General features: G+C 54.1%; 2 protein-coding genes across 4 annotated transcripts; both read right to left on the bottom strand.

Annotated features, from left to right (window-relative positions):
* Window positions 1–897: 897 nt before the first annotated feature.
* On the bottom strand, window positions 898–7406 carry LOC124633636. 3 transcript variants are annotated; one of them, XM_047168921.1, is made up of 3 exons: window positions 7185–7406; window positions 2167–7082; window positions 1735–1912 (listed from the first exon to the last, which is right to left on the bottom strand). In XM_047168921.1, exons 2-3 carry the CDS (start codon window positions 6095–6097, stop codon window positions 1884–1886), a joined length of 3960 nt encoding a protein of 1319 aa, XP_047024877.1. In that variant the 5' UTR covers window positions 6098–7082; window positions 7185–7406; the 3' UTR covers window positions 1735–1883. The 3 variants fall into 3 exon arrangements, with proteins under 3 accessions (XP_047024876.1, XP_047024878.1, XP_047024877.1); XM_047168920.1 differs by having other exon boundaries at window positions 898–7082; XM_047168922.1 differs by lacking the exon at window positions 7185–7406 and having other exon boundaries at window positions 898–4311; window positions 5241–5325.
* Window positions 7407–16512: 9106 nt separating this feature from the next.
* On the bottom strand, window positions 16513–18636 carry LOC124634165. Its single transcript, XM_047169588.1, has one exon. The coding sequence runs from the start codon at window positions 18634–18636 to the stop codon at window positions 16513–16515; it is 2124 nt and encodes a 707-aa protein (XP_047025544.1).
* Window positions 18637–19180: the final 544 nt, after the last annotated feature.

The raw sequence follows: 19180 nt of genomic DNA, 5'->3' as shown, positions 1-19180 counted from the left end.
TTCTCGGGGGGAAATCCTCATGGACTTCCTCCGCCTGGGGAGAGGCGGAGGGGTGTGCCGGACTCTTACCGGCTAAAACCCCCCTGTGTCCTCCTTACACGTGGGCGCGGGGCCGCGGGAATCCAAATTCTTCCGCAGCCCCGCACTGGTGCTGGCCCGCCTTGCGGGCCTCGCCTCGGGCACGGGGGAGTGAGGTGTTAAACTCCCCCGTGCAACGCCTCAGAGGCGCGCGTCGACACCCGCGCGCGCCTCCGCCTCGGGTCCGTTGAATAGGGGGCGGGGACTTCCCCAAGTCCTTCGCCCCTGGACCCGTTCATGGGGGGCGGAAGAGGGCGTTGTCTGCCCTCCTCCGGCGCCCGGAGCGCCTGCTGCGGGCGGGATCGGCAGTTGAAATCTCCCTCTCCCGTTCCGCAGCTTCCTTCTGCGACATCACGTCCTCGCAGAAGGACACCACTGCGTCCCACGACTCTGCGCTGCCGACCATCTTCCGTACCACGGCCGGCAGCGACAGATCGCCTCCTACTTCATTTGTGAGGACACGGCGCTGCTCCTCCCAAGCAACACACTGAACGAACGTGTGTTGCGCCGTGTCCTCCCCGCCATGGACGCAGTGGTGGCACCGAGCGTCCGGCTCCCTGCCTATGCGACACAGGTACTTGCCGAAGCAGCCGTGCCCCGACAGCACCTGCGTCACCCTGAACGACAGGGAGCCGTGCCTTCTCCCGAGCCAGTCGTCGAGCACTGGCCGGATCGCCTCGACGGTGGCGAGGCCGGCGGTAGGGCGCAGAAGCCTCTGCCGCCATTCCGCCACCAAGACCTGACGGAGCTCTGCTCGGCGCTGCGCTATCTGCCGCTGCACCGGCCTCGAGTCCCGTGCCCGCTGAATGAAACGACGCGTGCCTCTGGTACAAACTGCTTATATTCTTAAGAAAGTAATTAGTTACATAGGTTTCATAGTTACGACGTGTGGCGATTGGCGTTATACAAAAATATTAGGTTAATCACGACGTGTGCACTCGTCCGGTGCCGATGGCGAAAGAGAGCGGCGCGCGGCCCCGGCGAAGCGACGCGGCCAGCGGCCCTCCTCCCGCGCGTCCCGCATCCCCTTCTCGCACTGCACGGTGGATCGGTTTGGCGCGCCTGCACAGTGTGCGCGTTAACATCCTCCCGGGCCTTGATAGCACAGCTATCAAGCAGTTGAATTTGGGTCGATGTCATCTCCAGGTATGATGCAAAACTTGTGGACTGCCCTCTTGACAGTCCCTCTCGATGTGAGGACGTCGGCGACTCTGCTGACGCCATCTGGTCCTTGGTAAAGTTTGGTTATGCGGCCTAGTCGCCAGCATAATGGAGGTAGGTTGTCTTCTTTGAGGATGACCAAGTCGCCTACTTTGAGTTCCCGGTCTGGTCTCCGCCACTTGGTCCTCTGTTGGAGTTCGGCGAGGTACTCTCGGCGCCATCGCTCCCAAAACTGTTGCCGCAGCTGCTCTATACGCTCGTATCTGTTAGCTCTAGACTTTTCAATTAGCAAGGACGGCACCGACTTGAGTGGCCGCCCGATTAGGAAGTGCCCAGGGGTTAAGGGTAGGAGATCGGTTGGGTCGGATGAGAGAGGAGATAGGGGACGGGAATTTAGGATAGCCTCTATTTGTGTGAACAACGTTGCAAGTTCCTCAAATGTTAAGGCTGCGTTGCCAGCTATTCTCTTAAGATGATGTTTGGATGATTTAACCCCAGCTTCCCAAATACCCCCAAAATGAGGTGAATATGCAGGGCTAAATTTAAATCTAATGCCTTCAGTACTGCCATACTCTGTCACAGCCTCGCGACTAGACTTAAGCACTCTACCCAATTCATTGTTAGCCCCTACAAATGTTTTTCCATTATCTGAATAAATTTCGTAAGGTTTTCCCCTTCTCGAAACAAATCTCCTAAGGCACATTAAAAAACCTTGAGTAGTAAGGTCACTAACGAGCTCCAAGTGAACAGCTTTAGTTGTAAGACAAACAAATAAACAAAGGTAACATTTTGATACTCGACTACCTCTACCTTTTCTACTTGAAATCATGAACGGACCTGCAAAATCTGTTCCACATGAATAAAAAGGAAAACTAGGATTTGTCCTTACATTAGGAAGGTTACCCATTATAGGTTGAAGTGTTTTACCTTTAAATCGTATACATACTACACATTTTCTTAAAATACTACGAGCTAAATTCCTACCACCTATAGGCCAATATTCTTCTCTTATAGAAGATAAAAGTAGTTGTGGTCCGGCATGAAATAACCTTAAATGCTCATGTCTCATAAGTAATTTAGTAAAACTATGTTTGGCATCAAGTATAATTGGATGTCTTTTTTCAAAATTGTAATTTGTATTTTGTATACGACCACCCACTCTAAGTATACCATCTTCATCTATGAATGGTTTTAGTGGTAGCATTTTGGATTTGTGATGCAGTTCTTTATTCGTTTTAATTGTGTTTAATTCGCAAGAAAATGATTGCACTTGGCAACACCTAATTAATGTTTTTAGGGAATTACAAAGTTCATCTGTGCTAAGACAACCTGTTAGCTTATTAAAGTTTTTATTTTTACTATATTTGCAAATAAAATTATTAACAAATCTATGAACATAGGCCATAATTCTTTTAAGTTTAGTAAAATTTGAATATCTAGTAAAATCTAAGAAATTAGTGTCTATACTAGTAACCATTACTTTAAGTTCTGGTAATTCTAAATTTGGTACACCTTGCTGAGGCCACTCACTTGGGTCCCTTCTAAGAAATGAAGGTCCCTCCCACCACAAGGATGAGGACTGCAATTGTTGTGGAGTTACACCTCTTGAGGCTAGGTCAGCAGGGTTACAGTCAGTAGGCACATGTCGCCATGAATAGTCTGCTGTAATTTCATTGATCTCATTTACTCTATTACGAACAAAAGCTTTTAGATGCTTATATTGAACCTTTAGCCAACCAAGTACTACCATTGAATCGGTCCAAATAGTTTTACTGATAATATTACAACGTAGTGACTCTAAAACTTTTGCACATAACCTTGCTCCGAGTAAGGCACCACACAGCTCCAAGCGAGGTATGGTGGTTGGTTTCAATGGAGCCACTCGAGCCTTGGAACATAACAGCTTAACTGTAATTTGATTATTATTATTAGTTGTCCTTAAATAAACACAAGCACTATATGCATTCTGTGATGCATCTACAAAACAATGCAGCTCTACTGATATTGGCAAGTCACAGATAACATTTCTTTCCAATTTTATGTTTGATAGATCTGAAAGGTTTTTTGTAAATTTAATCCAAGAATTCTTAATATCATCAGGTACTGAATCATCCCAGTCTATCTTAGCGCTCCATAAATGTTGTAATATTATTTTGGCAGTAATGATACATGCACACAAGACACCTAAAGGGTCAAAGATTTTACAAGTTGTAGATATTATTGTTCTCTTAGTAATATTTAATGAATCTATATTTATGTCTATAGGAAATGTAAACAAATCTACTGTAGGTGACCAATTCAACCCTAGTACACATGACTGTTTAGTTAGATTTAATGTATTATTATTTACATCATTTTCAAATATTTTTGGACAATTAGTGCGTATTTTGCGTAATGGGAATGATGCTGAACTTAATATTTCAGTCACAGAGTTATAGATTTTCAATAGTTCATCTTCTGTAGATGCTCCAGTACTTAGGTCATCATAATAAAAATCATTCTTAATTATATTAGCAATAGACATATCTGTACATTCTTCAGCTAATTGCAATAGACATCTAGTACTTAGGAAAGGTGCTGAAGCTGTACCATATGTTACAGTGTTTAATTGTAAAACTTTAAGTGGTAGAGATGTATCTTCCAAATGACCTAAATCTAAATATTCTTTAATAAAATCTACATATTGTTTCTTAATATTAGGATTCTTATCTAACTTGTTTTCTAAACTAAAAAAACGCCTTTTGGCAATATTATATGAATCACCTAATGCTTCCTCTGGTGATTCTTTCAGTGGCATTTTAACTAAAAACCTACCACTTGGCAAGCGACTTGTATTTTGTTTAAAACTGTTTTCACATGCTTGTTCTTCAAGCGTGTAAGATATTTTATTTGAAGGCAATTCTTCTACCTCCCAAAATCTTTGTAATGAATCATGAATATCATCCTTTATAATACTACAATTTAAAACATTAATATATGAATTTTCATGTGACAAATTAGACTGTCCTATTCCTATAGGGCCAGTTACTAGCCAGCCTAACTTAGAGCTTTGTAATATAGGCCGATGTCTACCCAATCCTATTTGTTGGGTACCTACTATTTCCCAAAAAACGTCTGCCCCCAATAACATATCAATATCGGAGGGACAATGGAACTCAGGGTCTGCAAGGATTATGTTAGCCGGCAGCCCTAAACTTTTAACATCAACTTTTAGTGTTGGTAAACTACTAGTTATTTGTGGTACTACTAAACACATCATTTCTAAGTTAAATGATTTATCAATACATGAAAATAATTTCAAACTACACCTCTCTGTAATGTCACACTGCACATTACCAATGCCAGCGATACGTATTGGGTTTGAACATTGTGTCTGTAGACCTAGCTTTATTTTGAATTTATTTGTAATAAACGATGATTGACTACCTGTGTCAAGGAGAGCTCGAGCACGGTAAGAAATATTATTTTCAGGATTTACAATTTCCACTATAGCTGTACATAATAGTACCTGACTTGCAGAGACTGCTGAAAGTGTTGTGGGTAAAGTATTTGAAGGTAAGTTATTATTATTTGTATTTGAACTACTACTACTACATCCTACAGTAGAATCTTTATGCAACAAAGAGTTATGTTTCTTATTACAATATTTACAGGAACCTTTTAGGAAGCAATGTTTTGCAGTATGTCCACTTCGCAAACAGTTGAGACATAATTTCAACTTTAAGGCTGTATCTAACCTAGCTTCAGTTGACATATCATTAAACTTTGAACATACATGCAAATGATGACTTTCATGACAAATATCACATGACTTTTTGTAAGAATTGTTGTTACTCATTGAACTAACAAAAGACTTAGAATTAGAATACTTTTGCTCCCTAGGACCTTGTGATTTATAATTATCATTCCTACTTATATTTTGAACTTGTGTTGTTTCTAAAACATCTGCCCTGTTACGCAAGAAATCATTGAATTGCTCTAAAGTAGGTAATTCTGGTAACCCATTTTTTAATTCTTCCCACTTTCTACTAGTGGTGCTATCTAGCTTTGTGGACACCATATAAATAATTAAAGCATCCCATTTATCTGTTGGCTGCCCTAAAGTATTTAGTGCTCTTAAGTTTTTTGAAACTAAATCAATTAAGAATCTTAAAGCTTTGTGAGATTCTCTTGTTAAGGCTTCTATATTAAATAATGCTTTTAAATGATTATTTATAAGTAAATTTTTATTATTATATCTTTGACAAACTAAATCCCATGCTACTTTATAATTGTTAGATGTGAATTCTATTGATTTGATAACTACTAGTGCTCCTCCTTCTAAGGATGACCTTAAATAATGAAACTTGTTTATGTTAGGAATATTTTCATTACTATTAATTAAACTGTCAAAAGTGTCTCTAAATTCCAGCCATTTAAGGTAATTTCCATCAAAAGATGGCAATTTTATTGTGGGCAATTTTACTGAACTAAACCTATGACTACATTGACTATTATTTACACTACCATATTCTGACTCATGCTTTTGATGTTCAGTTTTTGAAACACTCGCTGATTCATTTATTTCTTGAGCCAATGCGATACACTTATGAAAATTTTCTTCAATTAATTCTCTCTCAGCTAACTGTTCCTCTAAATCTGAGCAATTCAATTCAATTTCAGTTTGCAAGGTATCAAATGTACTTAATAAAGTTTGAAATTTCTCTATTTTTAAAACAATTTCTTTAGACTGCAAGCTACTAATTGGAGTATTTTTAGATATCTCTTGTAAATAGTTGTAGAATTTTGTAACTTGGCCTTTGATGGCACTACGTTTTCTAATAGGAACTTGAATCTCTGACTTTTCACTTTCACTCATTTTGAATAACTCACTAACACAATATTTTTTGTAATTAGGTACAAATTTAGTTAAAAGAATAAACTACCTAACACTTTAGAGGCAACAATGAATGGGTAGGCACAGATTACAATAGAAACTCAAAGCCGCTAACTCACGGTAACCTTTTGAAGCTGTGACAGCACGAAGTAGGCAGCACTCACCAGGCACCTGCGCTGCGATTAGTAGACAGGCCGCAGGTAGCTAGCAGTTGGTTGAGCGAAGCACATGCACATTCACCGCAACTGAAATAGTCGGCAAGCTTTGGTATAATAACTGTATTAATTGTTGCGCTAGTTAGGAATTTACTTTTATTAGGCAATAGGCATGTATTTTGGTAAATACTTAGAACCAAAACCTCAATTTGCAAAATTAATATGCTTATAGTGCATTAGGCGTAGGTACACTTTTAGTGTGTACAATAAATAATTATTAGGTGCATTAATATAGATGCTTTTAGATTAATTAGGCGTACACGTAGTTTAGGATGCACGATTTAAATGAAATTAAGTTTAGGCTATGCAATTTCACACACGCGGCACAAAATGGACTCGCCCACTATAGCGTCGTAGGTTAGTAAACGCGGCACAAAATGGACTCGCCCACTATAGCGTCGTAGGTTAGAAAACGCGGCACAAAAATAATGGACTCGCCCACTATAGCGTCGTAGGCTAGAAAAGCAAAATTTGTACCATTTTGAATATAGGCAAGCTAATTAACGAATAGTACCTAAGCCCGCTAGGCTATTCACACAAATAAACACTAGGAAAAGGATAGGAAATAATAGGAAACGAGCAACTTCCCTCGGGTTAGACCTCCGCCGTCTGATGCCGCCTGCTGTTGTAGTCTGCGTCTTCGTAGAACTCGTGGTGGTGGTACGGCGTGGTCCGCGGAGACACGTTGGCTGCACGTGTTGCCGCCGTCCTCACTTAGCCCGCTGCGCGCCGCTCGGCGTAGATTGTAGGTTCTTCGAGTTAGAAAAATATTGTCATAGACGGTCGCCAAATGAATGAAACGACGCGTGCCTCTGGTACAAACTGCTTATATTCTTAAGAAAGTAATTAGTTACATAGGTTTCATAGTTACGACGTGTGGCGATTGGCGTTATACAAAAATATTAGGTTAATCACGACGTGTGCACTCGTCCGGTGCCGATGGCGAAAGAGAGCGGCGCGCGGCCCCGGCGAAGCGACGCGGCCAGCGGCCCTCCTCCCGCGCGTCCCGCATCCCCTTCTCGCACTGCACGGTGGATCGGTTTGGCGCGCCTGCACAGTGTGCGCGTTAACACCCGCTCTTCCTCGCGCCACCGATACAGCGACGCGAGTACTTTAGCCTCTAGGTCCCAGGGCGGGGATCCGGCCAGGACGCAAGCCGCCTCGTAGGAAATCGTGCGATACCCGCGGACGACTCTGACGGCCATCGCCCTCTGCGGTCTGCGCAGAATGGCTAGAGTGCTGGCCGCCAGGTCCATCGCCCACACAGGGGCCCCATATAGGGCCATGGACCGCACGATTCCCACGTACAACCGCCTACAGGCGGCGCTCGGGCCCCCCATGTTAGGAAGCAACGTTGACAGCGCGCCCGCTGCACCCATCAGCTTGGGCACCAGCCGCCGGAAGTGGGGGCCGAATTCCCATCGGCTGTCGAGCACCAATCCCAGATACTTCATGGTGGACTCGACAGCTATCCGGGCTCCACCGACCACGATGTGTGATCCCGACGGCGGCGCGCGTCGGGGGCCATGAAACACCATGGCCTCCGACTTGTTGAGGGCCACCTCCAGGCCCAGGCGCCGGATGCGGTTCACCACCTGTGACACCGCAGCCGTGGCTATCAACGCTGCTTCCCTGTGCGAGCTCCCCCGGGCAGTGACAAGCGTGTCGTCCGCATAACACGTCAAGTCGGCGCCCGACGGGAGTTCGCCTCTCAGCACCCAATCGTAACCGATGTTCCACAGGAGCGGCCCCAGCACCGATCCCTGTGGAACACCGCACGTCATGAGGTGCCGACCGGCACCGTCATGTCCCCGATATGTGACGCATCTACCTTCTAGGTAGGCCCCTACTGTGCGACGGAGGTAGGGAGGCACGCGGTGATATCTCAGTGCCTCCCGAATACAGCTCCAGGGCAGGGTGTTGAACGCGTTGGAGATGTCTAAAGACACCGCCAACACCACCCCACCCTGGGACACCGTCTCCTCCGCCAGGGCTCTCACGCGCATTATGGCGTCTACGGTGGAGCGCCCGCGACGAAAACCAAACTGGTTGTCGTCCAGGTCCGGCCCCTCTCTGCACAAGTGGCTGACGAGGCGATCTGCGATGACACGCTCAAAGAGTTTGCCCGCCTCGTCGAGCAGCACTATGGGCCGGTACGCGGACGGCGAGTCCGCGGGGCGCCCCTCCTTCCTGAGCAGGACCAGCCTCCCCTCCTTCCACACACTGGGAAACTGACCCTGCTCGAGACATGCCGTGAAGAGCCCTCTCAGCTGGGGCTCTAGCTCCTTCAGAGCCAGGACGAGAGCTCGGCCAGGAACTCCGTCGGGTCCGGGCGCCGTGTTCTTAGCCCGGAGCCGCGACACGGCCGCTCTCGTCTCTGCTTGCGTCACCTCGGGGACATCGGTGCTCTCCTCTTCGGGAGAGTCCGTGGCCGAGGGTGAAGCCATCGTCGGGGGAACGTGTCCCGCTCGCTCAGGGAAGAGCGCCAATACGACCGCCCCTAGCAGCTGGGGCTGCATGCTCTGCACCAGTGGAGGCGCCCATGCACGCAGCTTGCCCCGTACCCAACGGTAGGGGCGGCCCCACGGATCCCGATCCAGGGACCCCAGCAGCTCCTCCCTGGCACGCGACTTAGAATCGCCGATGGCCAGCCACAGAGTCTCCTTGGACGCGCTGTACACCTCATACAGCGCGTCCTCCTCGGCGGAAACCCGTCGACGTCGTCTCCGGTATCGTGTGTACTGGCGGCGAGCCGCAACGCACGCGATGCGCAACTGCGCAATCTCGGCGGTCCACCAGTACACCTGGCGCCTTGCGGACTGTTGGCGGACGCGGGGCATGGACGCGTCGCAGATCTGCGTCATCGCCCCGCGAAACCGCAGCGCCACCGCTTCGACGTCGACGGGGCCGTCCGTCGCCGACTCCCAAATCCAGGACTGGACTAAGGCAGCTTCCTCGAGCAGTTCCTTGTCGATGCACTTAAGCGCCCAGCGCGGGCCGTCGTTGATCGGGGCTGTTGGATGGCGGCCGCTCGCGGTCTGGGCAGAGACGTCGAACCGGATATACCTGTGGTCCGACAGCGTCTCCACCTCCACGGCGACACGCCAGTCGCGGACTCGGCTGGCGACAGAGGGGCTAGCGAACGAGACGTCCACTATCGACCCGCCCCGCTGCCGCACGCACGTGTATTCCGAGCCCCGATTCAGGACGACCAGACCGGTCGTCACCGCCCACTCTTCCAGCACCTCGCCCCGAGGGTCAGTGACCGGAGATCCCCACGCCGATGACTTGGCGTTGAGATCCCCGAGCACCAGAACGGGGCGAGGGTGATGGCGGCCTACGACGGCGCCCAACTCGACAAGGAAACCCTCGAAGTCGGCGAGACTCTTGTTGGGGGAGAAATACGCCCCCACAATGACGATGCCGCCCGAGACCGCAGCAACCCAGCCACGGCCCCGAGACGGGTCGGTCAGAGTCCCGCCAATAATGGCCACCAAACCGTCAGCGCACCCCAGCCAGTTGTCACGGGCGGGGATGAAGTACGGCTCGGCGACCACAGCCACGTCAATCGACCACTCTGCCATGCTCTGGAGGAGAAGATCCTGAGCTCTGGCACAGTGGTTGATGTTGCCCTGGAGGAAATGGAGGTGCCCTATTATTGACACTCCATTCCCTCGGCAACGGTCCTGGGCCGGGAGTCGGCCGCGGAGCTACTGGCCTGCGGGGGTGGCGAGGTTTCCCCGGCAGGCTTAGAGCTCCTCTTCTTTTTCTTGGCCTTGCTGGCAGGCGCGCCACAGGCCCCTCCACCCACTTTGTGTCCCGCTGGCTTCCCCACAGCCGAACACAAGCAGCAGTTTGGCGCCGCGGAACACTGGGCCGCCTTGTGGCCGGGCTGACCGCAACGATAACAGAGGTCGCTGCGGTCAATCTCGGCGGTGCATTTTGCCCGGACGTGCCCCTTCTCCAGGCACCGGAAGCACCGCAAAGCCCGGGGCTGCAGGAGTTTCACCCTCGCTGCAACCCAGCCAACCAGCAATCTGCCACTATCGGCGATCTTTTTCGCCGACGCTACAGGGCACCGAACCCAGACTACGCCGAGTCCGGTAGCGTCAACGCGTATGTCGCCGGCCCGCACCTTGTCCGGCGGACACTCTCCGCCACGAGCAACGGCCGCCGCCACCTCCTCAGAGGTCACGGAGTCGTCCAGGCCAGCAATCCGCACTTCTGCGGTTTTCATTGGCCTGGAGACCCGGACGTCCTCTGGGTTGAGGACCTCCTTCATTTTGGCGGCCAGAGCGTCCGCCTTCTCGACGCTGTCGCTCGCAGCACCAGCCACCTCAAACAGCCGCGCACCCGTGGCAGCCTGCCTGAGGGTGACGGACTGGAGGCCAAGATCTGCCAATTTTATCTTGGCCTTGGCCTCGGCAATCACCGACTGGTACGTAACGCCGCGCTCCGCAGCTCCGGGCTGGAGCGTTAGCGTAACAGCCTCAGAACGAGGCGCACGTATCGCCGGCGCATTGCGACCGCCGGTCTTTTTGGCAGTCCGTCGCGCAGGCTGCGCAACTGCGGCGCGCGCTGCTGCTGGTGCCGCGGCCTTTTTGGCGGCTTTGCGGGCCTTCTTGCGGCCCACGACTTTCGCCCAGGTCTCACCCTTGGACCCGGCAGTCGTGGGCTGAACACTCGACGGGGTTCCCTCCACGGGCTTTTCAACACCCTCCGCGGGCTTCCCCTTTTGAGGCGCAGGTCTCGGCGGCTCCTCCGTCCTCCGTTTGTCCGCCGCTAATGTCGGCCGGAGGATTGGCTCCTGCGGAAGGCGCCGAGAGATGGCCTCGATGCGAGCGTTCATCATGCTCCCGCACTGGAGCATGCAGAGCCGAACAATGCGCTCGACCTCATCGTCGGTGTGCGCGCTTGTCGGTCCCGGTGCGGGAGTGGGAGTCGCCATGGGCGGAGTGGCGACGGCGGCAGATTGTGGCTGCTGCTGCTCGCTCAGCGCAGCCACTTGCCGCCGGAGATCCTCCAGATCTCTTCGGAGGCGGCTGTTCTCCTCCTGCAACTTAGTGACCTCGTCTGAGGCCGTTCGGTTGAGGAGGTCTCCAACCGCCTCCTTGATGTCGGCGGCTGCCTCCTTGAGGGCGCGGGTGAATGTGCCCTTCAGGTTGCCGGACTGCGTGGCAACCTTCAGGACGACATCCACGCCGCCCAACACTTGTTGGCTTAACGCCACCGCCGACATCTCCCCTGAAGCCGCCAAAGCGGCACGTCGCTCGCGGGCGCGTCGGGCCATCTCTGTCACCTCATCGACCGCGACCGCCCTCCGCTGCTCTCTTTTGGCGGCGTTGAGCTCTGCTTTCGTGCTTCCTAGGGAAACACAGCTCACGCCGCCAGGGTCCTCGCTCCTGACCCCAACATCACTCTCTTCGCTGGCCGCCGGAGTAGCGGAGCGCAGAAACCGCCCCCGCGAATCCCTCGGCGGCCGCAAAGAGGCCCCCCCTCCTGTTGGTGCCGGTTTTCGGCCCCGCCGAGCTGTCGGCACTTTTGGGGCCGATAGGTCCTCCTCGCTTGAGGATAGGCCTATCGACCCATCTCGGTCCGAGACTTCATCGCGCGGACGCTTCCTCCAAAATCTGGAGGCAGTTCCGCGCGACTCCCCGTCGGACAGGACCACACTGCACGGTCTGCAGCCCCCCTGGCTCAAGACCGTGCCAAGATTGGTGCTTCCAGTAGCACTATCAGCAGCAGGGGCCTGGTCGCCTACCCCTGCGCGTCCGTCGGTCGCCAATTTCACACTCACAGGCCCGGATACCTGTGAGCGCCGGTTGTCAGCCGGGTCACATGACATAGAATCGGTGCTTCCAGTAGCCACATCCGCTACAGGGGCCTGGTCGCCTACCCCTGCGCGTCCTTCGGTAACCAATTTAACACTCGCAGGCCCGGATACCTGCGAGCGCCGGGCGTCAGCCGGATCGCAAGACAAGACACACTCTATATCTGACATTTCCATTTACGATATGGGTGGTACACACATCGCTTCCCCAAGGCGATGCGGCCACTCTTTTTGGGAGGGTATTTAGTCCCCCCGAGGCCAGCGGATGCCTCCGGTGCAGGATACACCGCCCGCTGCTCGGTATCTACAACTAGGACACTAACCTAAGACTAAACGTAATATATTTTTGTATTTTTTGTTATTTTGTAATTTTCTCTTTGGTTTTTTTTTTTTTTTTTTTTTTTTTTTTTTTTTTTTTTTTTTTTTTTTTTTAAACTTACGGGTAACTTAAAACTAACTTAACCTACTTGGCACCGTGGCTCAGCACCTCGCCACGGATGCCCCAATACCGCAGGTTGAGGAGCAACCTGCGGCCTTCCCCACCTCGGTCACCACGACGAGCACGCCGCGGAGACCCGTAGACCGCGGACTGTACAACGGCCCGCGATCTACCCCACCTCGCTCCCTAGTCGTGCACTCTGCTGCTGCAGAGTGCAGATAGGGAGCCCTCGGGAGCGACTCCTCCGCTCCTGTCGAAATTAGCCACGGACAACAATCTCCTCTATCCCACCCCCCGCGAAGAGATTATTGTCCGTGCCCAGGGTGCACCGGCCCGGTGACTGCTCTTCCCTTAGGACGTGTCCACAGGGACCAGCAGTTGCCGAGCACACGGGGAGGTTTTCTGACAGGCACCCCAACCTAACCTAACCTAACCTAACCTTTTTTTTTTTTTTTTTTGGGAGGGGGAAATCCTCATGGACTTCCTCCGCCTGGGGAAAGGCGGAGGGGTATGCCGGACTCCTACCGGCTAAAACCCCCTTGTGTCCTCCTTGCACGTGTGCGCGGGGCCGCGGGAATCCAGATTCTTCCGCAGCCCCACACTAGTGCTGGCCCTCGCACGGGCCTCGTCTCTTGCACGGGGTAGTGAGGTGTTCGCCTACCCCGTCTCTCGTCGTCATCTCAGGGGCACGCGCCGACACACGCGCGTGCCACCGCCTCGGGTCCACTGAGTAGGGGCGGGAACTTCCCCAAGTCCCTCGCCCTTGAACCCATTCATGGGGGGCGGAAGAGGGCGTTGTCCGCCCTTCTCCTGCACCCGGTGCGCCTTCTGCGACCGGGGAAGGGAGTCAAAATCTCCCTCTCCCGTTCCGCAGATTCCTTCTGCGACATCACGTCCTCGCAAAAGGAAACCACCGCGTCCCACGACTCTGCACTGCCGACCATCCTCCGCACCACAGCCGGCAGCGACAGATCGTCTCCGATTTCGTTTGTGAGGACACGGCGCTGCTCCTCCCAAGCTACACACTCAGCGAGCGTGTGTTGCGCCGTGTCCTCCCCGCAATGGACGCAGTGGTGACACCGAGCGTCCGGCTCCCTGTCTAAGCGACACAGAAACTTGCCGAAGCACCCATGCCCCGACAGTACCTGCGTCACCCTGAATGACAGGGAGCCGTGCCCTCTCCCGAGCCAGTCGTCGAGTACTGGCCGGATCGCCTCGACGGTAGCAAGGCCGGCGGTAGGGCGCATCAGCCTTTGCCGCCATTCCGCCACTAGGACTTGACGGAGCTCCTCTCGGCGCAGCTCGATCTCCCGCTGCACCGGCATCGAGCCCTGTACCCGCTCTTCCTCGCGCCATCGGTATAATGACGCGAGTACTTTCGCCTCTAGGTCCCAGGGCGGGGATCCGGCCAGGACACAAGCCGCCTCGTAGGAAATCGTGCGGTACCCTCGGATGACTCTGACGGCCATCGCCCTCTGCGGTTTGCGCAGGATGGCGAGCGTGCCGGCCGTCATGTCCATCGCCCACACGGGGGCCCCATATAGGGCCATGGACCGCACGATTCCCACGTACAACCGCCTACAGGCGGCGCTCGGTCCCCCCAAGTTGGGAAGCAACGATGACAGCGCGCCCGCAGCGCCCATCAGCTTGGGCGTCAGCCGCCGGAAGTGAGGCCCGAATTCCCATCGGCTGTCGAGCACCAAGCCCAGGTACTTCATGGTGGGGCCGACAGCGATCCGGGCCCCGCTGACCACGATTTGTGATCCCGGCGGCGGCGCACGTCGGGGACCATGGAACACGATGGCCTCCGACTTGTTTAGGGCCACCTCCAGGCCCAGGCGCCGGATGCGGTTCACCACCTGTGATACCGCATCTGTGGCTATCAACGTCGCTTCCCTGTGCGAGCTCCCCCGGGCAGTGACAAGCGTGTCGTCCGCATAACACGTCATGTCGGCGCCCGGTGTGAGCTCACCCCTTAGCACCCAGTCGTAGCCGATGTTCCACAGGAGGGGTCCCAAGACCGATCCCTGCGGAACACCGCACGACATAAGGTGCCGACCGGCACCGTCACGTCCCCGAAAACTGACGCATCTGCCCTCCAAGTAAGCCCCTACTATACGGCGGAGATAGGGAGGAACTCGATGGTATTTGAGAGCCTCCCGAATGCAACTCCAGGGAAGGGTGTTAAATGCGTTGGAGATGTCTAAGGACACCGCCAGCACCACCCCACCCCGGGACACAGTCTCCTCCGCCAGGGCCCTCACGCGCATGATGGCGTCTATGGTGGAGCGCCCCCGACGAAAACCGAATTGGTTGTCGTCCAGATCCGGCCCCTCTCTGCACAAGTGGCTGACGAGGCGATCTGCTATGATGCGCTCAAAGAGTTTTCCCGCCTCGTCGAGCAGCACTATGGGCCGATACGCGGACGGCGAGTCCGCGGGGCGCCCCTCCTTCCTGAGCAGCACCAGCCTCCCCTCCTTCCACACATTGGGAAACTGACCCTGCTCGAGACAAGCCGTGAAGAGCCCCCTCAGCTGGGGCTCCAGCTCCTTCAGGGCCAGGACGAGAGCTCGACCAGGAACTCCATCGGGTCCCGGCGCTGTGTTCTTAGCCCGAAGTCGCGACACGGCCGCTCTCGTCTCTGCTTGCGTCACCTCGGGGACATCGGTGTTCTCTGAAGAACCTGTGGCTGGGGGTGACGCCATCGCCGGGGGAACGTGTTCCGCTCTCTCAGGGAAGAGGGCCGATACCACCGCCTCTAGCAACTGGGGTTGCATACTTTGTACCAGTGGAGGCGCCCAGGGCCGTAGCTTGCCGCGTACCCATCGGTAGGGGCGCCCCCACGGGTCCCGGTCTAGAGACCCCAGCAGCTCCTCCCTGGCACGCGACTTAGAGTCGCCGATGGCCAGCCACAGAGTCTCCTTGGACGCGCGGTACACCTCATACAGCGCGTCTTCTTCGACGGGATTCCTTCGACGTCGTCTCCGGTATCGTGTGTACTCGCGGCGAGCCGCAACGCACTCGACACGCAGCCGTGCGATTTCATCAGTCCACCAGTACACCTGGCGCCTTGCGGACTGTTGGCGGGCACGGGGCATGGAAGCGTCGCAGATCTGCGTCATCGCCCCGCGAAACCGCAGTGCCACCGCGTCGACGTCGATGGGGCCGTCCGTCGTCGACTCCCAAATCCAGGACTGGACTAAGGCAGCTTCCTCGAGTAGTTCCTTGTCAATGCGCTTAAGCGCCCAGCGCGGGCCGTCGCTAATCGGGGTTGTTGGATGGCGGCCGTTTACGGTCTGGGCAGAGACGTCGAACCGGATATACCGATGGTCCGACAGCGTCTCCACCTCCACGGCGACATGCCAGTCGCGGACTCGGCTGGCGACAGAGGGGCTCGCAAACGAGACATCCACTATCGACCCGCCCCGCTGCCGCACGCACGTGTATTCTGAACCCCGATTCAGGACGACCAGACCAGTCGTCACCGCCCACTCTTCTAGAACCTCGCCCCGAGGGTCAGTGACCGGAGATCTCCACGCCGATGACTTGGCGTTGAAATCCCCGAGCACCAGTGCGGGACGCGGGTGATAGCGGCCTACGACGGCGCCCAACTCGACAAGGAAACCCTCAAAGTCGGCGAGACTCTTGTTGGGGGAGAAATACACCCCCACAATGACGATGCCACCCGAGACCGCAGCAACCCAGCCGCGGCCCCGAGACGGGTCGCTCAGAGTCTCACCAATAATGGCCACCAAACCGTCAGCGCATCCCAGCCAGTTATCTCGAGCGGGGATGAAGTATGGCTCGGCGACCACAGCCACGTGAATCGACCACTCTGCCATGCTCTGGAGGAGAAGATCCTGAGCTCTGGCACAGTGGTTAATGTTGCCCTGGAGGAAATGGAATTGAGCCATTATTGACTTTCCATTCCCTCGGCAACGGTCCTGGGCCGGGAGTCGGCCGCGGAGCAACTAGCCTGCGGGGGCGGCGAGGTTTCCCCGGCAGGTTTAGAGCTCTTCTTTTTCTTCTTGGCCTTGCTGGCAGGTGCGCCGCAGGCTCCTCCGCCCAATTTGTGTCCCGCTGGCTTCCCTGCAGCCGAACACACGCTGCAGTTGAGCGGCGCGGAACACTGGGCCGCCTTGTGGGCGGGCTGACCGCAGCGATAGCAAAGGTCACTACGGTCAACTTCAGCAGTGCACTTTGCTCGGACGTGCCCCTTCTCCAGGCACCGGAAGCACCGCAAAGCCCGGGGCTGCAGGAGCTTAACTCTCGCTGATACCCAGCCCACCAGCAATCTGCCGTTATCGGCTATCTTCTTTGCCGACGCAACAGGACACCGAACCCATACTACGCCGAGTCCGGTGGCGTCGGCGCGTATATCGCCGGCACGTACCTTTTCTGGCAGACACTCACCGCTTCGGGCAACGGCCGCCACCACCTCTTCAGAGGTCACGGAGTCGTCCAGACCAGCAATTCGCACCTCTGCGGTTTTGACTGGCCTGGAGACCCGAACGTCCTCAGGGTTGAGGACCTCCCTCATCTTGGCGGCAAGAGCGTCCGCCTTTTCGGCACTGTCGCTTCCAGCACCAGCCACCTCAAATAGCCGTGCACCCGTGGCAGCTTGCCTGAGGGTAACGGACTGCAGGCCAAGATCTGATAATTTGATCTTGGCCTTGGCCTCGGCAATAACCGACTGGTACGTCACGCCCCGTTCCACAGCTCCGGGCTGTAACGTGAGCGACACAGCTTCGGATCGCGGAGCACGTACAGCCGGCACTTTGCGACCATCTTTGGTAGACCGTCGTGCAGATTGGGCCCCCTTTGCAGTTACGCTGGTGGCGCGCGCTACTGCTGACGCCTTCTTAGCGGCTTTGCGAGCCTTTTTACGGCCAACCACCTTCGCCCAAGTCTCACCCTTAGACCCAGAGGTTCCTGACTCGTCATTCGGGGGGGCTCCCTCCGCGGGCTTTCCAGTGTCCTCCACGGGCTTACCCACAGGTCTCGGCGGCCCTTCAGCCCTTCGAGAGTCGGCTGCTAGGGGTGGACGGAGGATTTCCGCAGGAAGACGCTGGGAAATTGCCTCCAGTCGAGCATTGACCATGCTCCCGCACTGGAGCATGCAGAGTCGGACAATACGTTCGACTTCCTCAACCCTTTGAGGGTTTGCCGGTTGCGCTGGGGGAGACGGTGCTACTGCGTCTGTGCTTTCGACGGACTTGTGTCGCTGGTGCTGCTCGCTCAGCAAGGCGACTTGCTGCCGCAGGTCTTCCAGGTCTCTTCGGAGACGGCCGTTCTCCTCCTGCAATTTCGTGACTTCGTCAGAGGCCGTCCTATTGAGAAGGAGGCCAATAGCCTCCTTGATGTCACCTGCGGCCTCTTTCAAGCCACGGGTGAAAGTACCTTTCAGGCTGCCAGATTTGGTAGCAACCTTCAGTACTAAGTCCACCCCGTCCAAGGCCAGTTGGCTCAGAACTAACGCCGATGGCTCACCCCCTTCTGCTGCCAGAGCAGCACGTCGCTCACGTGCGCGACTAGACATGAGCGACACTTCGTCGGCTGCGACGACCTTCCGCTGCTCCCTTTTGGCGGCGTTAAGTTCCGCTTTGGTGCTCCCTAGTGAGGTGCAACTCTCGACCCCGGGGTCCTCACTAGAGACCCCCATTTCGTAGTCTGTCCCGCTGGCCACTGAGTTCTTGGAGCGCAGGAACCTTCCATGCGCATCCCTCTGCGGCTGCGAACCAGTTGCCTTTCTCGAGGCCGCCGTTGCCGACGTCCTCTTGGGGGCTGGCAGGCCTTCCTCATCGGAGGACAAGCCTGCTGACCCAGCCTCCAGAGCAGGGTCGCGTGGGCGTTTCTCACGCGTCCTCCCGCCTCCACTTTTCTTTTTACCGCTGCCAGTAACATTATCGGCAACAGGGGCCTGGTCGCCTACCCCTGCTCGTCCATCGGTAACCAATTTAACACTCGCAGGCCCGGATACCTGCGAGCGCCGGGCGTCAGCCGGGTCGCATGACAAAACACATTCAATATCGGACATTTTCATATTACGATTTGGGTGGTTACGCACATCACTTCCCCAAGGTGATGCGGCCGTTCTTTTCGGGAGGGTATTTGGTCCTCCCGAGGCCAACGTGTGCCCCTGGTGCAAGATATACCGCCCGCTGTTCGGTGAAACTAAAAGCTACTTAAACCTATTTTGTTTTTTTTTTTTTTTTTTTTTTTGTAATTTTTTTTTTTTTTTTTTTTTTTTTTTTTTTTTTTTTTTTTTTTTTTTTCCTCAATCTACCTTATGTCTACCTTATACCTAACTTAACCTAAGCACCCCCTCGGGCACTACTGCCCCCATAGACAGCAAGTTGAGGAGCAACTTGCTGTCTTACCACCTCGGACTACGTGGCGTAGCAACACGCCACGGCGTCCCCTAGACCGCGGATTGTAAGACGCTCCGCGGCCTACACCTCCTCGCTCCCTATGTGCACTCTGCGGCTGCAGAGCGTCTATAGGGAGCCCTCGGGAGCGACTCCTCCGCTCCTGCCGAAATTAGCCACGGACAACAATCTCCTCTATCCCACCCCCCGCGA

Source organism: Helicoverpa zea, chromosome 10, assembly GCF_022581195.2.
Source record: "Helicoverpa zea isolate HzStark_Cry1AcR chromosome 10, ilHelZeax1.1, whole genome shotgun sequence".
Taxonomy (NCBI): domain Eukaryota; kingdom Metazoa; phylum Arthropoda; class Insecta; order Lepidoptera; family Noctuidae; genus Helicoverpa; species Helicoverpa zea.
The sequence above is the reverse complement of the archived record's forward strand: the minus strand, read 5'-3'. Positions and strand labels throughout refer to the sequence as shown.

Excerpts from the sequence above, each read along its gene's own strand:
- LOC124633636 (XM_047168920.1), bottom strand. The coding sequence starts at position 6,097 with ATGAGTGAAAGTGAAAAGTCAGAGATTCAAGTTCCTATTAGAAAACGT.
- LOC124634165 (XM_047169588.1), bottom strand. The coding sequence starts at position 18,636 with ATGTCCGATATTGAATGTGTTTTGTCATGCGACCCGGCTGACGCCCGG.